At 48.9% G+C, this 23,026-nt stretch overlaps 1 protein-coding gene and 1 non-coding gene across 4 annotated transcripts in view; one reads left to right on the forward strand and one right to left on the reverse strand.

Moving 5' to 3' along the window:
* The window catches only part of ESRRB (estrogen related receptor beta), a 179,563-nt gene that overhangs the window by 145,482 nt on the left and 11,055 nt on the right, over window positions 1–23,026 (forward strand). For all 3 annotated transcript variants that reach the window (XM_043472622.1, XM_043472621.1, XM_043472623.1), the window contains 2 exons: window positions 16,395–16,505; window positions 17,508–17,669. In XM_043472622.1, coding sequence (XP_043328557.1) covers window positions 16,395–16,505; window positions 17,508–17,669 — 273 coding nt within the window. The remainder of the gene's footprint in view (window positions 1–16,394; window positions 16,506–17,507; window positions 17,670–23,026) is intronic.
* Window positions 8,185–8,256, reverse strand: TRNAE-UUC. The gene has a single exon. It is a non-coding gene; the product is annotated as a tRNA-Glu (tRNA).

The following is a 23,026-nucleotide window of genomic DNA, read 5'->3' on the forward strand; positions in this document are numbered from 1 at the left end:
GAGCCTTGGCAAGATGCTGGGATCGGGAGCTCCACGGGGACCGGCCCCTTAAGAGGAACGTACCTTATTGCCGAGCCTGGGTCTCTGCCAGGCAGTAGCTCTTGGCAGCTGCCCTGGCTCCTGCTTTTGTTTAGGGGTGCCGTCCCCCACCCTCCTCCACCTTGGCCACCACCATGAGCAGGGAGCCCAGGTCCCCAGAGTCTGCTCAGACTCCTTGCCTCCCTCTGTCTCCTTTCAGAATTTGACCTGACCCTGAAATGCAAACTCCAGTCTTCCCCGAGATGGCCTGCCATCTTCAAGGCTCCATGGTGGGCCTCGGGCGCTGGGGAGCCAGGCTCTGGGCTCTTGGGTCTTCTGGGGGAGGGGCCCGGGGAAGTGGAGAATGGAAGGCCACCTTCCCCCTCCTCCCCACCCATTTCCCTCTTCTATCTAGCAGCTCTGATTGCCTTTTACAGCCTTTCTTTTCTTAAGTAAAATGACCTGAGAGGTTGCCGCATGATTTGGGGGATGGGGGGCGCCTAGCACCTGCTAGGGAAGTCAGAAGTGGGGCTTTCTTTGGCTCAGCCTCTGCCTCGAGGCTGCTGTTGGCTCTAGAAGCTTCAGCTGTGGAACCTAGGTGATGTCCAAGGGTCTGTCTCACTTTAACCCAGTGTTTGAAAATCTGTGTCTTCAGGGAAAAGGGTTATGATTCTCTTTATGAGAAACCAAATACAAAATCTGCTCTGGGCTAGGAGTTGGTGCCCACATCCTCTCCTGACTCTGAGGTGTCCTTGCCCTGTCTATTGTTTCTCACACACCTGTTTCCTCATCTGTGGAGCAGGGGTGTTGATGCTGAAACCTGTTCTCCATCACCAGGCCAAGGTGAGGCCCAGATGGGACAACTCCTTAGTAAGATCCGCTGCGGGCTGGCTTTAAGAGGTCAGCTTCCCTGGCACATTAAAACAGTATTAGATTCAAACATAATCTCGTTTTGTGCTCAACTTTTCGGCAATCTAACCACTGTGTTAGGCGGGGCATATTGGTGTCCAGTTGCCCTGATTCTCTTCCTGAATTTGCTGGCAGGGGTCTTGGAGGAGGCATCTGCCTTGGGCGGACCCCATCTGGGGTCTAAAATGAGGATGAGAGGGGCTCCCTTGGGAGGACCATGGAGACAGTCTCCCCTGATGGGCGAGGGTGTGGCCTGATGGCCCCTAAGCCAGGAGAACCTGGAAAACCATTTGCTGCATTTCACAGCACCCCAGCCCCCCGCCCCCACATCTGGAAATTCAGCAAATCACCCTGCACAGATTGTCCCTGCAAACTTCTCCTTCTCCTCACCTCACTTTACCTCCCTCAGGCCCCCAGCCTCCCAGGCCCGCCCCATTTCCTCCTCCCCTCAGCCCCTGGCCTGCCTTTCCCCAAGTGTTTTCTGAAAGATATTTGATTTCCGTGAAAGCTGGGCTGCCGTCCATGCAATACGCTCTCACTCTCTTTGTGCTTGTCGGGAAGGCAGAGGGCTCCTCCAGGGATTCTGGGTAATTGGGTTAGTGGCCAACTCATGTCAGGAAATTAAAAGGCAGCCCCGATCAGGTTCCCCCTGCATGGGATTTAATGGCTTGGTATTTATAGAGTCTCCTGCCTCTAGCCCATGCCAGAAATACCACTTCTCTGGCCCTATGAATGAAGAAAGAGGATGAGAGATGACTTGCCTTTAAAAATTCTCTTTCTTTTCTAAAATACATTAGTGTTCTGAAACAAAACAACTCTTGAGCACTTCAGAGAACAGTTTTGAACTAGAGCACAAGAACTCTGATGGATGTTTGTATCGCCCTGAACCACTTCCCACCCTACAGGCACACATGCAGAGGCACACGCAGCTAGCTGATGGCTCCCAATATCTTCCCATGTGGCCTCACACCTTGGGCCACTCAGGCTCGATGACTTGATGACTCTGGTTGAGGAACTGTGGATTGAATGAAGTCACAGAAGATGGTCTTGTCTGTGCTGAGCTCTTATTACTGTTCATTCAGGGCTTTGGCTCATCGGACATTTGATAACAGGTTCAATGGTCATATAGACCCTGTAAAACCCCAGTAGCACATTTATCAACTCCTTGGGTGATTTACTTCTTAAGCCTCCCTCTCCTCCTCTGTGAAAGGGAAATGTTAATAGTGCCTGATTCATCTTGCTCCCCATTCACCAGGGAAAGCCCCTAGAGTTGTACCACAAAATAAGATGTCAGTCATTGATTTGAGAGACTCCACACTGTGCTAAATCATTGATTTCTTCCATGTTCCAGAGGGCAGTTTTGAATCTCCTGTAGCCTCCCTCCCTCCCTGCTCCTTGGCTGATGACCTTGCTTCATATTTGCTTTAGAAAATAGAAACAGTTAAGTAGGGAATTTCTAAACTTCCTGCTGTTGAATCCACAAACCTTCCCACTTGTTTTCCATCTTCAGTCTTGTTAGAGGTGTTTCTATTCCTATCAAAAGTCAGTCTCCCCACCTCTGCTCTAAATGGCATTCCTCTTTATCAGGGACTTCACTCCTATAGTATCATGTCTGCTTCCAGCCCCATCACACCCTTCCTCACTGCTGGGTCATTTTCATCAGCACAGAAACAAAATTTAATTTAAAAAGCCCACAACTGTACTTAGGGCTTCCCTGGTAGCTCAGCTGGTAAAGAATCTGCCTTCAATGCAGACCCCTGTTTGATTCCTGAGTCAGGAAGATCTGCTGGAGAAGGGATGGGCTACCCACTCCAGTATTCTGGCCTGGAGAATTCCATGGACTATATAGTCCATGGGGTTGCAAAGAATTGGACACAACTGAGCGACTTGCACTTTCATAACTGTTCTTTGATCCAAACTTCATCTCTGTTCAGCTACTGCTATCTTACCCTGCTGCCTTTCTCAGTGAAACTTTCCTGAAGAGTTGACAGCACTTACTATATCCATCCACTTTAAAAATAAAAACAAACAAAAACAAGCAAAACAGTCCCATAAAAAGTAAGCATTGAGTAGATCCAGAAAAATACTTACAGTATATTATATTGGTTACGTCTAAACTTCTATACGAAGAGACTGCCTCCCTCAAAACAAAAATCTCAGAGTTAAGCTAGATGGAATTTTAATTCTTTCTCATTAAATAAAATAGTCGAGAGAGTCAAGGGTGATCCAGGACTGTTTAGGCAGCTTTACCATCCTTAGCAAGTGGTTTCCACTTGTCACTCAGTTATCCCCATCTCCCAGACAACCAAAAGGAAGAAAACCCTACATCAAATCATTCCAATGGCAGGAGCCAGAGTGGAACAAGCTCCTTCCATTTACAACCCATTGGTGGAATCTAGTCACATGGCCACATATCTGTGCTAGGATGTCTGGGAATTGTAGTCTTTAGCTGGGACTACCATGTGTCCAACTAAAACTGTGTCAGTATGGAAAAAGAAAAGAACATATCTTAAAGGACAGGCATTGTTATTGACCAAAAACACACGTAAAGTAGGGAAAATACTGGTACTGTCCATGCTAAGAAAAAAATTTTACCCTCATTTTTGAGGTTCCCTCTGTGTCTGAGCCCCCATTCATTACTTTCAAGGGCAACTATTATCCTGATTTCACATTATTTTTCCTTGCCTTTCTTTGTAGTTTTATCGTAGGTTTGTATCTTGAATCATATCGTGTTTTTAGTTTTAAATGAAGTTATGCTATACGTATTCTTCTGCATCTTGGTTATTTTAGTCAGTATTTCTGAGATGAATGCTTCTTGTTGCATGGTTCTGTAATTCATTTATTTTCATTTCTGTATTATAGGAGTCAGCCGGGTACATACATTTGGCTTTGTGGGCCAAAAGGTCTCTGTCTATTTAACTCTGCTGTTGTAATGGGAACACAGCCATAGACAATATGCTGCTCTTGTTGTTCAGTTGCTCAGTTGTGTCCAACTCTTTGTGACCCCATGGCCTGCAGCACACCAGGCTTCCCTGTCCTTCACCATCTCCCGGAGCTTGCTCAAACGCATGTCCATTGAGTCAGTGATGCCATCCAACCATCTCATCTTCTATCATCCCCTTCTCCTCCTGCCCTCAATATTTCCCAGCACAGGGCTGTGCTCTGTGAGGTGCTTATCTGAGCCTGTCCCCAATTTTTCCATTTATTCTGGCCATTTTATTAGTCATTTTTGCTTTTGTTGGTATTATAAAAATCTCATTTATAGCTTTCTTCTCTTTATGGAGTCCTTTGATGCACAGAAGTTAGTGATTTTAGTAAATTGGATGTATCAGTCTTTTCCTTTATGGCTTGCACTTCTGTGTCAATTTTTTTTTTTAAACGTGTTTTCTTAACCTGCTACTGTAAAGATGCATTCCTAATCTGCCTTCCCCGTGTTGGTCTTGAATTCTGCTGGACTTGACTTTTGAGTACAGTGAGCTGGCTCCGGGATGGCAAACTGATTTTACGTGAACTGTCAGCTCTAGGGTGTGGGGCAACTGCCTAGAATATGTGATTGAAAGTCTTCTTAGGCAGAACCCAGGATCAGTAAGCAAGAGTGCCATGATTGATTAGCAATGTCTGCCACAGACCAGGAAATGGAGGGTGGTGGCGTAGCTGACAGCTTTTTGCCATGACTGATCTAGTGCAACTGAGTTCAAGTGATTTGCCCAAGGCCACACAGCTAGTAAATAATCAAGTGGTTGGTTGCGGGGGGCGGAGGGGAGAGAATCCAATCTCCTTGGTTATACAGGAATTCATTCTGTTTTAAAAGATGTATTTAGCTGTGTTGGGTCCAGCTGTGGTACGTGAGATAGCCATTGCATCGTGTGGGATCTCTCACTGTGGGTCACAGACTCACTAGCTGTGTCGTGAGGGCTCCAACGCGCCTGGGCTTCAGTCACTGTGGCACGCACGCTCTCTAGTTGTGGCACTCAGGCTTCGGAGTGCGCAAGCTCAGTAGTTGCAGTGAGCAGGCTTGGTTGCTCCAGAGCACGTGGAACCTTAGTTCCCTAACCAGGGGTCAAACCCTTGTCCCCTGCATTGCATGGCAGAGTCTTAACCACTAGGTCATCAGGGAAGTCCCAGGAATTCCTTCTAAGAAGCCCAGTCCAACTCATTGTAGATACCTTGGCCAGTAACCTAGAAAGAAAGTGAAGTCACTCAGTTGCATCTGACTCTGTGACCCCATGGACTGTAGCTACCAGGCTCCTCCATCCATGGGATTTTCTAGGCAAGGATCCTGGAGCGAGTTGCCATTTCCTTCTCCAGGAGAGCTTCCTGACCCAGGGATTGAGCCCCAGATCTCCCCTATTGAACCCCAGGTAGGCAGATGCTTTACCGTCTGAGCCACCAGGGAAGTCACCAGTAGCCTACAGCCTGTCCTCAACTGGGGAGCAGAGGAAGGGAATGGAAAGAGAGACTGGGCTGAAACAGCTTTTCCTGGTTTGGTGTTCAGTTTTAGAGACTTCTTGGTAGCTGGGAATGCAAGGATAACTCAGCCTTGCTGAAATGTCCTTGGGGACATAGTGCTCTGGGTGGGAAGGGTCTGGAGGAGAGAGCAGCAAGAGAGTGGACACTTCTTTAAAAGGCAGAAGGCTAGGACCTCATCACCCAGTAGCATCTTACCCACTCTGGAGCAGCTGGCACAAGCCCTGGAGTACCAGGCGGCATGTGTGTTTATCCACCTGCAAGGTTTCATTCTCTGAGCTTATAGGGGGCCAAGTGCCAGGCACTCTTCGTATTATGATATAACATCAGGGTAAAAGGCAGCCCAAGATAGCTGCGCTGCCAGAGACAGCTAGGTGAGTTCACCTGTCACCCAGAAACCCCTGCAGGACAGGTGGCTGAAGGGAGCCAGATTGTGCAGGGGCTGTGGATGAGTGTTTAGGGCATTCTGCTAGGCTGCGAGGTGGGCATCAGCACGTCCACGTGACCCACAGCCCCTGGGCCCTTTAGAGGGGGTTGCTCCTCTTTCTGGAGATGGGTCAGCTATAGTTCGGCAGAACTTATAGGTAGAGAGTCAACACCTAAGTCTCCTGGAAGGAACACTGCTTAGACAAAAGCACCATGTAAAATAGGTTTAGTGCAGTGCTTCCCAGGCCCGGTAGGTAATCTGAGTCACCAGAGGAGTGATTGCAAAATTACCCTTTCTTGTATAGCTCCCCTATGAACTTAGAACCAGTTGACTCAGAACCTTGAAGAGGGTTCTGTGTCATTCAAAGGCTCTTAGGACATTCTGATGGTCATACGGGATGGGTGGTCTCAAGTTCAGAGCAAAGATGATACGGCTTGGAGATCAAGCTTCAGATTCTCCCTCTGACCTTTCCTGGCTGTGTGACCCTGAGAGAGTTACCTGACCTTTCTGAGCCTCAGTTTTCACTTGGGCATAGTAATAATCACGTATTCCCTCTTCCTCACTTTTGTGACACAGATCAAACGAGATGTGGAAAGAGCTTTGCAAACTGCACAGCATTGTAGACATCATTAATAAATAAACCAAGGATGTTCAGTTGGGTGTGTGTGGGTGGGAGCGGAGTGGGGTGGGGATTTCTAGGGGGAAGAGAAGGGTCTTGACTATGACAACTTTGCAGTGTCAGGACTGGAGAAGACTCCGGCTCAGAACCCTGCCTGCATTTCCTGTGGGAAGAGAAATGTGATCCACAGTGCCTGTCACAGGGACAGGCTGTGGGCCAGGTGTGGGGCCATGCTTTCCCCAGCTTTACCTGGTTATTTTTAGTGCCTGGGATAAAAGAAAGAAATTTAAACTGCACCCCCCCACCCCCCAGCTGCTGCCCTCCTTGCATACTCTGCTATTTTTACTTCCGAAAGGCTGGGATCTTGGCCAGCTTAGGGAGGGCATTGGAGAAGAAAGCGGGGAGTTGAGGGGTGGGGGGAGCAGGAATTATTTACTTTCATTAAGAAAAAAGTCAGAAGCCTGATCACATCAAGTCAGCAAGTGGACATCTGATCTAGGGCACAGCAGCCGTCAGCTCTGGCTGCTCTGACGTGCCTGTGGTGGGTTGGAGAGGTCAGCAGATGGGACAGGGGCTTGGGGGAGCTCCCCCTTACCAACCTCCCCCACTGCCCAGCCCCGACACCTCCAAGCAGTTTCTTCCCAGAGCAGCCCAGCAGCTTCTTCGCTCTTTCCTGTGCCCTGAGCTGGGAAGTGGGGTTGGGCATTTCAAGTGCAGGGAGACCAGCCCAGTGATGAGGCTGCTGGGGGTTGGGGATTGTGTGGCCTCAGCTGAGCACATTCAGGGGGGTACCTGTGTTGGCACCGTGTGCCCTTGGGCACAGTATTCTGCGTCTCTGAATCTTGGTTTCTTGAGAGGTTTTGTTTAACACATCTGACTCACAGTAGTTATAACTACGGAGAAGGCAGTGGCACCCCACTCCAGTCCTCTTGCCTGGAAAATCCCATGGATGGAGGAGCCTGGTAGGCTGCAGTCCGTGGGGTCGCGGAGAGTTGGGCACGACTGAGCGACTTCACTGTCACTTTTCACTTTCATGCATTGGAAAAGGAAATGGCAACCCACTCCAGTGTTCTTGCCTGGAGAATCCCAGGGACGGGGGAGCCTGGTGGGCTGCTGTCTGTGGGGTCACACAGAGTCGGACATGACTAAAGCGACTTAGCAGCAGCAGCAGCAGTTACAACTAAGGGGATGTGTTTCTCTCTCTTCGCATGAGGCGAGCTGGCAGTTCAAGGCAGACACTACCACTTTCCTAGGCAGATGAAAGGAAAGAGATTCCTATTAAGCACCTACTGTGTACTGGGCATATTACTATTTTGATATAATTACTATCAGTTCAGTTCAGTTCAGTTCATTCACTCAGCTGTGTCCGAATCTTTGCGACCCCATGGACTGCAGCACGCCAGGCCTCCCTGTCCATCACCAACTCCCGGAACCTACTCAAACTCATGTCCATTGAGTCAGTGATGCCATCCAACCATCTCATCCTTTGTCGTCCCCTTCTCCTCCTGCCTTCAATCTTTTCCCAGCATCAGGGTTTTTTCAAATGAGTCAGTTCTTCAAAGCAGGTAGTAATTATGTATGATTACTATATTGAGATATAATTCACCCAGGTAAAGTGTACAATTCAATCGTTCTAGGTATATTACATTATTTTAATTGTGGCAAAATATATACAACAAAATTCACCTATTAAAAGCCTTTTTAAATTTTTTTTTGCTATACCATCTGGCTTGTGGAATCTTAGTTCCCCAGCCAGGGACTGAACCTGGACCACGGCAGTGAAAGTGCCAAGTCCTAACCACCGGACCACAAGGGAATTCCCTAAAAACGATTTTTAAGGAAAAAACATTTTTTACATACAGTTGGCATTAAGCACATTCAGTGTTTTGTGACCATCACCACCATGTGTTTCCAACACTTTTTCATCATCCCAAATAGAAATGACAATAACGCCCCTCTCTCTGTCCCCGGCCCCTGGGATCCTCCAAGCTACTTCCTATCTGTTAACAGTTATTTCTTATAAGTGAAATCATACAGCATCTCTCCTTTCGTGTCTGGCTTATCTCACTTTGCATAATGTTTTCAAAGTTTCTCGATGTCATAGCAAGTGTCAGAACTTCATTCCCTTTTCATGACTGAATAATATTCCATTGTATGTATAATACCACATCATATCAATGGATATTTGTGTTGTTTCTGCCTTTTGGCTGCTGTGAATAATGTCACCAAGAACATATGCAGATGAGTATCTGTTCAAAGTCCTGATTTCAGTTCTTTTGAGTCCAGACCTAGGAGTGGAATTGCTGGGTTGCATTTCCACAAGTAGTTAAACAAATTTTTAACTAATCTTTTTATTTTGATATAATTGTAGATTCATATGTAGATGTAGGAAATAATGCAGAGAGATCTCATGTTTACCCTTTACCCAGTTTCTCCCAATGGTAACATCTTGCTAAACTGTAGTTCAATATCACAGCCAGAATATTTACTTTGATACAGTCACAATATGGAACAGTTTCAAGGATAAAGTATTTTTAATAATGTTACTATTAGCTAACATTTATTGAGCACTCCCTATGTGTCATCTACAATATTTTAAGTACCTTACATGCATTAACTCATTTAATCTTCACCACAATAAAGGTAAGTGCTACTGTCATCCTCATTTTACAAGTGCAGGAGTTGAGGCACAGAGGGGTGAAGAACATGCTTAAGGTCATTAAGGCAGCAAGGGGTAGAGTCAGGTCTGACCCTAAGATCCGTGCTTCCTCTTTTTAGAGGCACAGACCCCTCTGGGCCTCTACACAGTTGCAACTCTTAAAACAAGCACAGTCTCCAGGCCAAGCAGCAAGTGGCAGCCGGGTAGGCCCCTGGATCTTTGCAGCCAGGCATTTCTTTGGCCACACCACATAGCTTGCGGGATCTTAGTTCCCTGACCAGGGATCGAACCTGTGCTCCCTGCAGTGGAAGCATGGAGTCCTAACCACTGAACCGCCAGGGAAGTCCCTGCATCCAGACTTTATAATGGAGCATCTCAGTGTGAACCTGCTCACTCACTCTGTTCACAGTCTTCGCCCCCTGCTCCTGGGGAAGGGTGACCAAGCACAGCCACCTCCCCGCTGTCTTGCTCAGGGCCAGGCAGGAACAGATGTCCCCTCACAGAGCCACCAAAGAGGATTTTATGAAGGCACTACTTACAGAGCGGAGGGTGGGATCCGGGGAAACAACCAGAGGGGGTGATACACCCTGAGACTAGCAGTAGCAGGGAGCATTTAATAATCTCAACCTTAAGAGACCAGAGAGGAGTTGCTCCAGGAAGTCAGAGAGAACTGGGCTTGTACTTAGTGGTCAGAGTTACACTTCGGGCGCAGCAGGAAGGGAGTAAGGGTTAAGTACCCCTCTTTCCAGCTCTCTGATCGAGGCAATGCAAACCCAGCAGGAAGCCAGAGACCAGAGATCCCTGGCGATGGGGCAGGGCTGACTTGAGTAGTAGGTGGGACTAGAGGAGCCAGCTGAGGACAGCCGGGCAGAAGGCTGCTGGTGCGGAGGTGTAGCTGGCTCTGACAGGGTCTTCTGCCCGATACACGCCGGTGGTTCTCAAACCGCCTCCAGGCAGGATTCCCCCACCAGCAATGAGGGAGTCTGTTCTCTGCTGAGGCCACACAGGCTTCAGGGCGCTGGGAGGCACAGCTCCAGGGCACCATTCAGATGGAATTCCAGGCGATTGGTCCCCAGGGGTGTGCCGTATGGCCCTGGCCCCCCCACTGCTGGATTTCTTCTACCACCAGTGACTCAGGGCCCTTTGAGAGACAGAAGACGCCTGGGCTCTGGAGTCAGATCGAATTCCTTCCTATGAGGCTTTGGCAAGTGACTCACTTTCCCTCATCTGTAAATGGGATAATAATAGAAGCTCCCTCATAGGGTTGTTGCAATCCCTAAATGAAATATACACATGCAGCGCTTAGAGCAGGGGCAGCACCAGGGAGCAACTGGTCAGTAGAGGTGAACTTCAGCTTATACTTGTATCTGTTAGATTTAAGGGGGTTACCATGTTGGCCAAGAACGGGGACAGCTTCTTATCTGGGCTTGGACTCAGCTAAAGGCCTCAGTCTTCAAGGTACATGCATTCCAGTAATTATCAATCTTTTTTGTATTCAAATGACACACTAATGAATACTTAATTTTGGCCTGCACATCTTAAGGGATTAAACTGTACTGAACAGTCATTAAAGCAAAGGATAAGTATTTATTATAGTATTTAGAGATCTGGTACACTTTACCTGAGAATATTATTGATGCCTTTTTAAATTCAGAAAGTATCAATAAGATGATACAATCTAATAATCCCAGACAGTAACTGTAAATTACTTAGTATTTTAATACGCTCCCTGAACCTGCCTTTTAGATATTTCACTAATGTAAGAACACAAACAATGAGTTTACTCTCGTTTCAGTTTCAAATCCCCAGCTTTATTTTTTTCCATTTGCTGTTTGTAAAGACTTAAGTATCCTAATTTAAAAAGTAATTGCGCATCCTATCAGTGAAAATTGCTTTTTGCTGCAAGTTACAGAGAACTTGACTGCTAGTGGCTTAAGCATCAATAAATGAGATTGATTTCCCCACCAAACAAGAAGTCTGGAGATGGGTGATTGCACAGACTTCTCGGTCACAGCGTCAGGGGCTCAGGCTCTGCCTTTCTTCTCTGGTGTTTGGTGTCTTCACATAGCTGCTTCGTGGTTGCAAAGGGGTTGCCACAGCTCTAGGCTTCATCTTCCAGGTCAGGGCAGAAGGAAGGCAAAGAGAGCTGCACCAACAATGTCTGTCTCTCTTATCAGAAAAGCAAAACCATTCCCAGAAGCTCCCACCATGGGCTTCCTCTTATATCCCATGGGCCAGAACCAGGCCATATGACCAGCCTTGGTTACCAGGGAGACTGAAAACGTGGGAAACAAAATTGCTTGGACTAGCTAGGGCTCATTGTGTCTATGAAGAAAATCTGGATCTTGTTAGCATGGAAAAGGGGAAATGGAATGAAAATTGGGTAGACAACTAATAATGTCTGCTAGACCCAATGGTTAGAATTTGGTGATCCACCTCTAAAGGATTCACGATACAACATGCTGCTGTATCTCTCTGGATGAGGACTCAGTCCATACCATTACCTCTTGGGAAGGAGCTGCTTCTTGTTCACTAAATATGTGCAGCAGAGTCAAGGGAAAAAACACACACATTGACAGATAATAAGTATAAACAACATAGACCAATGTCTGTTTAGGCCAAGTGCCAAGGAATTCGGATCTCTGTCTGCTGTCTCTGCCCTTGAGGGGCTGAACCTTCTCAGGGCAGAGCAGATCACATCAATAAAGACAAATGCGTAGAAGGTGAGGAGGTGACCGGCCTGAAAGCACTGTACAAATGTAGGAAATACAGGGCGCTTGGCTATGGAAGGAGGGTGACCAAGGATGTTCAAGTCCATAAAGGGTTGTCTTGTGGAAGGGAGATAATCCTGTGGGATGGAATGCAGGGTAGGAAGTGATCTGGGGACAGAATTTAGGTCAATACCAGGGGAAATTTTCAGGAGGAATGGGTTGCCTTGAGAGAGTGAATTTCTGGCAGCTGGAGAGACAAATGGAAGCTGGGGGAAGGTCTTTTGTTTCTTTGGTCGAAAAGGCTTCATTTTAACGGGCACATCACTTTACTCAGACACTTGATTGCCTCCCACAAGTTGGGTGCTGAACCGGGACTGCAATGATAAATGAAATGAAAGTCCTTGTCCAGGAGTTGCCCACAATCCACCAGGGAGATGGGCGCATGGTGTACAGTGGTGAAGAGTTGTTTTGACCTTGGTGGCTGTAACACAGAAAAGACAAAGGGAGCCCAAGAATGGCATGGTCAGCTCTGCCAGGGGGAGTCTGGAAAGGTTTCCCAGTAGAGATAATACTTGGACTGGGCCTTCAAGGTGCGTCCAGGATATGTACTGCCTTTGGGGGTGGTTTGGGCTATTCATTTAGAGGGGGGCCCATCTGCCCAATCCCAGCCAGGGTTTATGACCCTAGACAGCTCTACCCTAAATGGTCATTGACAAACCCTGACTGTGGGGCAGTGTTATGGGGAAGGGAGATCTCAGAACTGGGGCAGACGGGACCCTGTCCTCTAAGAGCCTGTTGAGTTGGAGGTGGTATGTGAAGTGCCAGGACACAGAGCCGTGGAAGTGATGGCCTCGCTCGGCTATTGGAACCACTTTCCGATTTACCAACCATTTTCCCACTATTTTGTCTTTTATCACAAAAGCCACATGCGGCAAGCAGAGTTGGTATAACCACAGCTTCCATCTCTACACTGGGACCGAGGCTGTGAGAGCCAGCTTGGCCGAGGCTGCCCAACCTGTAAGGGCGGAGCCGGCCTGGGACCTCGATCACTGGATCCTGTGGGCTGGAGGGATTTGGGTTTGTGAGCTGAGCACGACTTGGAAAAGCAGATGGGAAGCAAGGAGATGAAACAAACCTCAATACCAGATATCAATTTGTGCATAATCAAACCCTACAGGCTCCTTTTTTTTTTTAATCACAATAACCTGATAATCAATACACTTATTGATTGGAGCTATTGACCATTGTGCTGTCAAGATCTAGAGGAGAAAATTTAGAGAGTTTATACCTGCTGTGCCCTGGAAAGTCATACCCTGGAATGGCAAAGAACTTGGGTATTGGTTCATTTATTGGGCAAATTACTAAATCTCTGTGAGCCTCAGTTTATCTTGTAAAATGGGGATAATAACCCCTGCTGTATATCTTGTGGACTAAATACAGCAACACATACAGAAAGCCCGCCATAAGATTGGCTGTTCTCATTCTCATTGTCAATGTGATTTACCGGAAGGTTGCACACAACTTGGGGGAAGAGTACTAATGTTGGTGACCATGATGATCTTAGTAACAGCTCCGTTTTCTAAGCACCCACGTGACATACTGGGTACCACAGCAGCCCCTGGAGTAGGACGGTGAGCAGCCCCTGGTCGTAAGGAGTGCCTAATTAGGAGAATCCCAGTGTGTTATTGGAGCCCGGGAAGAAGCACCCAGCCTAGATGGGGGACTGGGGTGGGGCCAGGTTGGAGGCAGGTTCATTCGTGCATGTATCAAGATTTTCTCGAACACCCACAAAGTGCCAGGCCCTGTGTGAGGACAGAGTGTATTAGATGGGGAGGCAGGGACAGAGGTGGCATATGCCCATCTCCTTGCCCCACTGAGGGGTGGGTGCCTCCTTTTCCCCTTGTTGAGCAGCTCCCTGTCCCGTTGACAACTGTCTGGGATCAGGCAGCCTGGGTGGGAGGGGGGAGTTCATGAGACTGGCTTCTAGCAGAGAAAGCCAGTGAAGTGGAGAAAGGCCCCACTCTGGACTCCAGGTCAGACCCTGGCACATAGTAGGTGCTCAGGAAACTGGGATCCTCACAGTCCTCTATGCCTACTGCTTGGCGTTTTCACTCATGGTCTTGCCAGCTTTCCAGGCGGAGAAGCCTGGTGGAGGGCTGGACTCTCCTCGGGGGTAGTAGGCAGGGCTGAGCTGCTTTCAGGCTGGGTCACAGGACGGGGTCAGGAAGACTCTTCATGGTACGGTGGGCCATCCTTCCTGCCTTCACATGCCTGCTTCTTCTGACCTCCCAGAAGGGGCTGGGAGGGGTGAGCAGGAGTCCCATCAGCACACGGGTCTCGGTCTTTTGCTGAATGGGATTCGGCTGCCCGGTCAAGTTCCCGAGGTGCTAATGGAAGTGGATTATTCAGACACGTCTGCTAGGAGACTGGTGCAGCCCAGCTCAAACTCTTCCTGTGCGTACGAATCACCCTGCTGAAATGCTAGCTCAGCTTCTGCCCGGGGCCAGCCCTGAGAGCTTGCAAAAGAAGCTCCGCCCTGCTACTGCTGCTGCTGCTGCTGGTCAGGGACCACCCTTTGAGAAGGAGGCAGCAGTTGATGCCCCGCACACACCTGAGTAGGGTTCTATCAAGTGTGTGCTAACCTGCCACCTCGTGACTGCGGCTCTGCCCAGGGCTTTCTCTGGCCACCAGAGCCTTCTCAACGCAGACCTGTGACTTGCCAGTGACTGTGGGAGAAGTGGGTAAATGCCCCAGTGGCCCTTGTCCCCAGCACCATAGCTGAGGCACGTTCTACACTGCCTCCCCGGGTCCGCGGTGAGGCTGAGCCGGTTGTCCACAACAGTCATCCACTCAGGAACACACTCGTATTGACTTCCTCCCTGCGGTTGCCTCCCAGATAAACCGCCTGCGTTATCTCAGCATCTGATCCTGGAGCACCCACTGCAAAGGTGGCCAGTTGCAACCCATTCTGACACTCAACACAGAAGGGAAGTTCATTGTCATCAGGAGGCTTAAGGACCACACTTAGCCAGACAAGGACCAAGGAAAGCCCCTGAGAGCCCAGGCATGGGAGATGCCCTAACCAAGAAAGTCTGGCCCAGGGCTGCCCATACCCCTGCAGCTGAGGACAGTACTGCTGGCCTCCTTAATAAGATGACAAGAGGGGAGCTGCCTTGAAATAGGAAGCAGGGGTGGGACACTGGGTAGACCCTGTTCTGGAAAAGAAAAACTTTACTAGAGCCGTGTTCAGCATCAAGCACAAAAGAGCCAGTTGTGGGGTAAAATGGACACTGCTGATGAAATGCCAAGCGACTGGCTCCCCAAAAGACATTCCCTCTAGGGCGGCCTGGCTGGGTGGGCTTACAGCAGCCTCCAGGCCCTTGGCACACACCCCCTGGGCCAGGAAGATGGCAGAAGGTAGGACTGGCAGGAGGAAGTGCCAAGGAAAGACAGGGCCCTGAAGACCAACTGGCTGGAGCTCTGTATTGTGATGCTGTTGACCTTTGGGGAAAGGACGAGAAGGTGAAGCCACTGAGCTTGCTCCTCTGGGGCCTTGGACTCTGTCTTTGACTTCTTGCGTGTTTCAGTCAAGGTCCATCTCGTGGTGAGGAAAGGAGAGCCGCTTTGCTTATGGTGTTCTCACTTGGAGCTAAGTCGATGGGCTCCAGCCATCTTTTTAGGGCAGGCCATACAAGTTGGTGGCTATGCGTAGTTGTGTGTGCCCGGGTGAGGAACCCACAGGAGGTCCTGTCCACCCTGCCTGCTGGCAGGGGTGTCAAGTGGTAACAATGTGTGTATCCAGAAGGCAGGGGCTAGGAGTGGGGTGGGTTTCCTGAAGGTGTTACGAACTCAGTGACAATAAAGGGTCTCCCTAGGATTGGGCCTTACTCCACTGGAAATGGGTGTCAGTGTGGTGTGGCCACACCTGCTTTTGAACTTGCTGTTGGCATCCTTCTAGGCACTGATGTTCCAGGTGTGACCAGGACTACCTGGTTCCCATTGGGTGGGGTTTGTGTAGAGGACATTTGTGTCTGCATTTATGTGGAAGACAGACTTTAGAACTGAGCCCTAGAATTTCTGAGGGTGGGATCCAGAAATTGACACTTGTGACGAGTGTCCACCATCTAGACGCTTCTTGTGTGAAAAGGTTGAAAGTCATTGTTTTAGCTCTTTGGAAGTGTCACCCATGGCAGGGATTTCTTTCCTCTCAAGCTAACTCAGTCCTGTTTGGATTCATAGCAGATCTAAAATGATGCATCATCTTTCCCCAACTCTTGGAGGAGTGCTTTTGCTGGGCTTTGCCTTCTGGAAACAGAAAGACTCAAGAGCTGAAGTTTGCTTGGGAGAGATTTCAGGACAGAAAGGCAGGACCAGGTCTAGGGGAAACCTGGATGGGTCATTACTGTGAAGACGATTATCTTAGGATTGTCCAACCACCTGGCCTGAGGCTGGCCATGGGGCAAGGTGCAAACAGCCATCGGGGTGTAGCCCTGAAAGATTTAGCCATTGCTGGTACTCTGAAGTCAGCACTGACACCGCCGGTGATGTTGAACAACTCTGAGACCTTCTTTTCCTCTCCAACAGGTGTGCGCCTCGACCGAGTGCGTGGAGGCCGCCAGAAATACAAGCGACGGCTGGACTCAGAAAGCAGCCCGTACTTGAGCTTACAGATTTCTCCTCCTGCTAAAAAGCCATGTGAGTGCAGGGCAGTCTGTGCCCCTTTTGCCAGCCTCTGTTGCTGGAACATCTGGCATCCCTTGGGGAAATGCCGCCTTTGCACTGCTGGGTTAGGGCACTGAGGACCACCGAGGAGGGGCAGCAGGGTCTGTCCTTGGTATCAGGTACTTCAGGCTTCATTCAGAAGATCTTTCTTATGGGATTTACAGAAAGTGAAAGTGTTAGTCGCTCAATCTAACCCACCAGGCTCCTCTGTCCATGGAATTCTCCAGGCAAGAATAAAGGAGTGGGTTGCCATTCTCTTCTCTGGGGGATCTTCCCAACCCTGGGTCTCCTGCCTTGCAGGCCAGTTCTTTACCATCTGAGTCACCAGGATTTACAGAATGGTTTTCTAAATGCAGCATGATTCCAATCTCCAGAACATGTCCCCTCACCTCCCACAGGACTTGAATCAGGGTCCTCTCAAGAGAATTCACCAGGCAGCTTCCCTTGTTGGGATATTTCCCAGCAGCCAAAATCATCACTGCCAGCAACTTTGTGGAGTCAGAAAGGGAGGGGGTGTGGGAGAAGGATGGGCTGGGAGTTTGGGGTTGGTAGGGATGCAAACTTTTACACATCGAATGGAGGTGGATGACAAGGTCTTACTGTAAGCACAAGGAACTACAGCCAATGTCCTGGGATAAACCATAATGGAAAAGAATATAAAAAAGAATGTGTGTGTGTATATATATGTGTGTGTGTGTATGTGTGTATATATAAAACTGTGTCACTTTGCTATATAGCAAAAATGAACACAGCATTGTAAATCAACTATACATCAGTAAAATTTTAAAAAAAATAAGGAAAAATGAAGAAAGGGAGGGCGGGATGCAGGGTGGAAGGGAGGGAGTCGAGTTTAGACATGTTTGACTTTCCTAGGGCTCCCTGGGACCCAAATTTCCTTCCAGAGCCATCTCAGGCTCCACCTTGGCCTCCTTCCTCTTTTCCCAGGCATTTACATTCTCCCTTTGGTCTTTGCAGTGACTAAAATCGTCTCCTACCTGCTGGTGGCTGAGCCAGACAAACTCTACGCCATGCCTCCCCCCGGCATGCCAGAGGGTGACATCAAGGCTCTGACCACTCTCTGTGACCTGGCAGACAGGGAGCTTGTGGTCATCATTGGCTGGGCCAAGCACATCCCAGGTGAGCCCCACAGACTGGGGGAGGGTGTAGGCAGAGACTAGCAGCTCTGCTCCCCACAGCTCTGGTTCTGGTGTATGGGAGCCCAGAACCCAGGAGCCGTGTGGGACCTTGGCAAGCCTATTCTTCTCTGGGATCCTTTCTCTCTTTGTGGGATTGGAGGTGAAAAGGTGTTTAGAAGGTCCAGTGATGCTCCTGAACTGATTAGCATTCTAGTGGGGCTATGATTGCTTCTACATTAGGTAACAATCAAAGCAAGTTCTTTGGATCCTTAAAGGCCAAAGAACTGGGTTTTCTCCTTATTGATCATATACTGGGAAATAACAGGAGAGGCATTGACTCTCTTGTTTCCTATTGGTGAAGTGGAGTGGTTAAGAACATGGGCTTGGGAATCAGATTGGGGTTCGAATTCTAGGTCTGCAACTTGCTAGCTGTGTGACCCAGGGCCGGGTCACCTGACCTGTCTGCACACAGGGAATACCAGCACTACCTCCTTCATGCACTTTGACGTGGGGATGAAATGAGAGCTTGTGTGGGATGCTTTTGATACATCCTTGATGTCAGCCATATGCTCACTATTGCCTTTTGCCTGACCTTAAGGGAGGCCAGTCTCTTAATTTGGATCCTATGATTTTAAGATCATTTCTGGCATGAGAAGATATGTAATGAACAGGTTTTGGGTGATCCAGACTTCTCGTCATTGCCTGTGGCCCCAGACCCCTCCTTCAGCCTTTTTCAAGCTGGATAAAGGGAGGGAGCTGACTTTTATAATTTGTTTATGTAGACACAGATATCCACATCCTCTACATCACATCTTTGCTGAGGGGCTTTCTGAAGTCTGCGCAGTTTGCTCCTTTAGAGTTCTAACAGCTTGGCTCATAGTGTCGGGGAGACAGCCTGTTCCCCTCTGGCAGTGACCTATGGTAGACTCGGATTCTTCCTAGCTATGTGACATGGGACAGTTTATCTTCCTGTCTTGTAGATCCCTTTTGTGTTTGCCACTGGCTCTGAAAGATGAATACAACATTCATGGTTCTGTAGCAAAGGTGTCCTAAACCTCAGATGCCAAGGCCCACAGTTGATTGGGGCAGGTCAGAAAGTCCTTATATAAGATGCTATGTGCACGACTTACAGGAGTGAGCCTTCGGGCGGATAACAGCTCAGAGATGGTGCTGGTATCACCGTTGGCAGGAAGCCTAGAATTCCTTCGGCAGGGACTCCCGGACTCAGGGCTGGGCTCCCTGGGGGTCTGGGCTGGAGCGCCCTTACTAAGGAGCTCAGCCTCTTGGGATTACACACTCAGTAGTTTTTTAATTTGCCCTGTGCTGATTCAGCAACAGTGTAGGGTCAGGCCACTGCTTAAGACACCTCAGCCTGGATTGCTCCACTAACCCAGGGCCAAATGGGGCACGCCCCCCCACCCCCACCCCGCACAACCCCGCTTCCCATCACATGCTCCTCTTCCAGGCTGAGCAGATAACTGCATCTCAGCAATGGCTCAGGAGTGGCTCCTGGTGGACCCGCAGGTCACTGCCTCCTTTTTTGACCACCTCCTGCCCACAGTGCCTCCCAGGGGGTGGAGCAGAGCCAGGAGTCACCGCCTCCCCTGCACCCATTTTCCTTCCCACCCCCCAGCTCCATCCCTTGCCAGTGCCCAGCCAAGAGGGCAGTGAGCAGAGGAGCAGAATGGCTGCTGAAGATACAGGCAGACCTGGGCCCTCCTCCCAAACTCTGTCCTAACTGGCCTAGAGAGAGATACTTGGTGCCCCAGTGTGAGATGCTTTATTTTTTCTGTGCTTCAGAGTCCCCACGTGTGAATAACAGCCCCCCAGCCCCCCACTCCTTTGGGTTGCTGGGAGCCTATGACACATTTAGCCCAGCCCCCCAACACAGTGGGCACTTGATAAATGGCAGAGACCGTGACCATGGTTGTTGTCGTTGCTAATAGTATTAAAAGCCTCCTTTCACATCATCATTTCTCCTTGTCCAAAGCTGAATTCTTTTTGATCAAAAAATAAAATAAACATAGGGCTCATTTGTCTGTCTCAAATGCTAATTTGCTTATTTTGCATACATTTGCATGCTGAATTATTTGGGCCTGACCTTCTAGTGTTTAAGGTAAAATTAATTAATAAGGTCTCCTGCCACTGCATGTAAACTTCATATTAAGGGTGATGACATAATCAAGTGCCTGATACAGTTAAACTAATTGACTTAATCCCATCTCAGATTAGATGAAAAACTTGTCTGAAGACCTGCTCACTGGCCCTTAGAAAGAGAGAGTGAGAAAGAGAGCAGACTTGTACAAGTCAGAACCCCATCCTGGGGCTTGAGTCATCAACTGTCCATCTTGGTTCCTGGACAGACAGAAGGCCTGGCTTCTTAAGTCGGCTCAGATTAGTGCTCTGGAGAGGAGCCCAAGCCGCTGCCCTGAATTAAGCACGGGAAACCATACCTCATGCCTCAGTGTCATCTGGTCCAGAGCCTGGCACACAAAGGGTGCTTCATGTCTGCTTTTGCATGCATTTATTGAAGCGAAATAGCATGCGCACACATTGCACATGAACTGTATGTAAGCTCTCTTGAGGGATTCCCAGATGGCGTTCGTGGTAAAGAACCCACATGCCAATGCAGGAGACTCAGGTTTGATTCCTGGGCCAGGAAGATCTCCGGGAGGAGGGCATGGCAACCCATTCCTGTATTCTTGCCTGGAGAATCCTCATGGACAGAGGAACCTGGCAGGCTACAGTCCAGAGGGTTGCACAAAGTCAGACACGACTAAAGCGATTAAGCATGCACGCACAAGCTCTCTTGCTTGGAGTTGTAGCTGATCCAAAGAATTCGATTCATTTCTGCCCCAAGGGTCTCCTTGGGGAATGATATAGATAATTTTAAAAAGATTTTTTTTCATGGAAAATTTCAAGGATAGGGTAGACCAAATAGTATGATGAACCTTCATTACCTTGTTTCAACAATTACCCCTGAAGACCAATCTTGTTTCTTCTCTACCCACCCATCTCCCACCTCCTGTATCTCACTCATGAGAAGGAAGAGGCTTAGTTATCAAATGCAGCAGGAAAAACCACAGGATGGAACACAGAGGCAGGAAAGATGCCATGGGCTTCAGCACATGAGTTGAGCTGGGCCTTCAAGATTGATGGGCAGTGGCCATGGAGGAACAGTCCAGAAGGGCATCAGGTGCTGTGCATGGAAGCAGACATACTCATGCGGCACTGAGTCACCAGCTTAGCCAGAAGGAAGGGTCATCTGAGCACCTCATCTGAGCAAACTCATTGCTAGCACCCCCGCTGCGTTTCCTCCATAGTTCAGTTTCAGTTTCAGTTCAGTTCAGTGTCCAACCCTTTGCGACTCCATGGACTGCAGCACGCCAGGCTTCCCTGTCTTTCACCATCTCCCAGAGCTTGCTCAAACTTGAGTCCATCAAATCAATGATGCCGTCCAACCATCTCATCCTCCGTCGTCTCCTTCTCCTCCTGCCTTGAATCTTTCCCAGCATTAGGGTCTTTTCCCATGAGTCAGCTCTTCGCATCAGGTGGCCAAAGTACTGGAGTTTGAGCTTCAGCATCAGTCCTTCCAATGAATATTCAGGACTGATTTCCTTTTGGATAGACTGGTTGGATCGCCTTGCTGTCCAAGGGACTCTCAAGAGTCTTCTCCAACACCACAGTTTAGAAACATCAATTCTTCGGCGCTCAGCTTTCTTTACAGTCCAGCTCTCACATGCATACATGACTACTGGAAAAACCATAGCTTTGACTAGACAGACTTTTGTCGGCAAAGTATGTCTCTGCTTTTTAATACACTGTCTAGGTTTGTCATAGCATTTTTCCAAAGAGCAAGCTTCTTTTAATTTCATGGCTGCAGTCACAGTCTGCAGTGATTTTGGAGCTACAGTTTCCATTGTTTCTCCATCTATTTTCCATGAAGTGATGTTTCTGAACACACTCTTCTACAAGGGTGCTATCAGTGGAGTAGCTGGGGGTGATTGGGATTCCTTCAGAATAGCAGCTCTTCTTTTGTTTGAGTCAGTCTGAAGTTGCCCATCCCTAACACAGGCTTTCCCCTTGAGTTGAATTTTCCAAGTATTAGGTTGCCCAGAGGACAAGCCCAAGTCTTTGGAGTGTCCACCTCTGGTTCCCTGGGAGGGAGAGATGAGAGCAAGAGGCAGCACAGGCAGTGGTATCACTTGACGAATTGCCGCCCCCAGACATTATTAACTATTATCCTCCCTGCTCAGGCAGCCCCAAGGGTGCCCCAGTCAGACAGCGCCCCCACCCCCCTCCAAGCCGGCCCTGCCCGGCCCAGGTTGACATGTGCACGGCTTCTGCAGGGGAGCCCCCCAAGAGGCCTCCTCACAGAGGGTCCCTGGGCGGCCCTGCGCCCAGGTAGCCACCGTCTGGCTCACCCTGGGGAGAGAACGCCAGCGGCCGATGAAATATAGGCTGCCGAGTGACAGCAGCTGTGTCTGGAGTGGCCTCAGATCCTATAATTATATCTCCCTTTATTACCTCTGCTAATGGCCCTCCAGGTCGACAGAAACGATAATAAATTAACAGATTATGAACTCCACTTGCCACAAATTATGTGCTCTTTTTTTTTTTTTTAAATTCTAGGAGCTCATGCTGTCAAATCACTGGGGGATGGGGTCTTGCGAAGAGCCTGAATGTTATTAGATCAGTTGGTGCAGATAAAGCAACCTTCTGGGGGGCAGCAGAGCTCAAGGTGGGAGAGATGGGAAGAGAGGGGGAGTGGGCAGCCCCCGGGGCCCGGGGCCACACGCAGCCTCCTCTTGCAGCCCCCTCTGCCTCGGTATTGCAGGTCACCTGATGGAGGGGCAGACCCAGCCCAGCACAGAAATGCAGAAGTGAAGGGTGCATTGCTCAAGGGCAGGGAGGAGTGCTTCAGCTCCTTTGTTTGGGTTTAATAAAAGAATACTGCTTCCAGTAAAGGGGTGGCAGAGGAGTGGAAGTGATGTATTTCAAATACCCATCTTTCTTTTTTTTTTTTCATTTATTTTTATTAGTTGGAGGCTAATTACTTTACAATATTGTAGTGGTTTTTGTCGTACATTGACATGAATCAGCCATGGATTTACATGTATTCCCCATCCCAATCCCCCCTCCTACCTCCCTCTCTACCCGATCCCTCTGGGTCTTCCCAGTGCACCAGGCCTGAGCACTTGTCTCATGCATCCAACCTGGGCTGGTGATCTGTTTCACCATAGATAAAATACACATTTCGATGCTGTTCTCTCAAAACATCCCACCCTCGCCTTCTCCCACAGAGTCCAAAAAAATATGGAACGCTTCAAGAATTTGCATCTTTCTTAAGCACCATTG

Source organism: Cervus canadensis, chromosome 6, assembly GCF_019320065.1.
Source record: "Cervus canadensis isolate Bull #8, Minnesota chromosome 6, ASM1932006v1, whole genome shotgun sequence".
In the NCBI taxonomy this organism is placed as follows: Eukaryota; Metazoa; Chordata; class Mammalia; order Artiodactyla; family Cervidae; genus Cervus; species Cervus canadensis.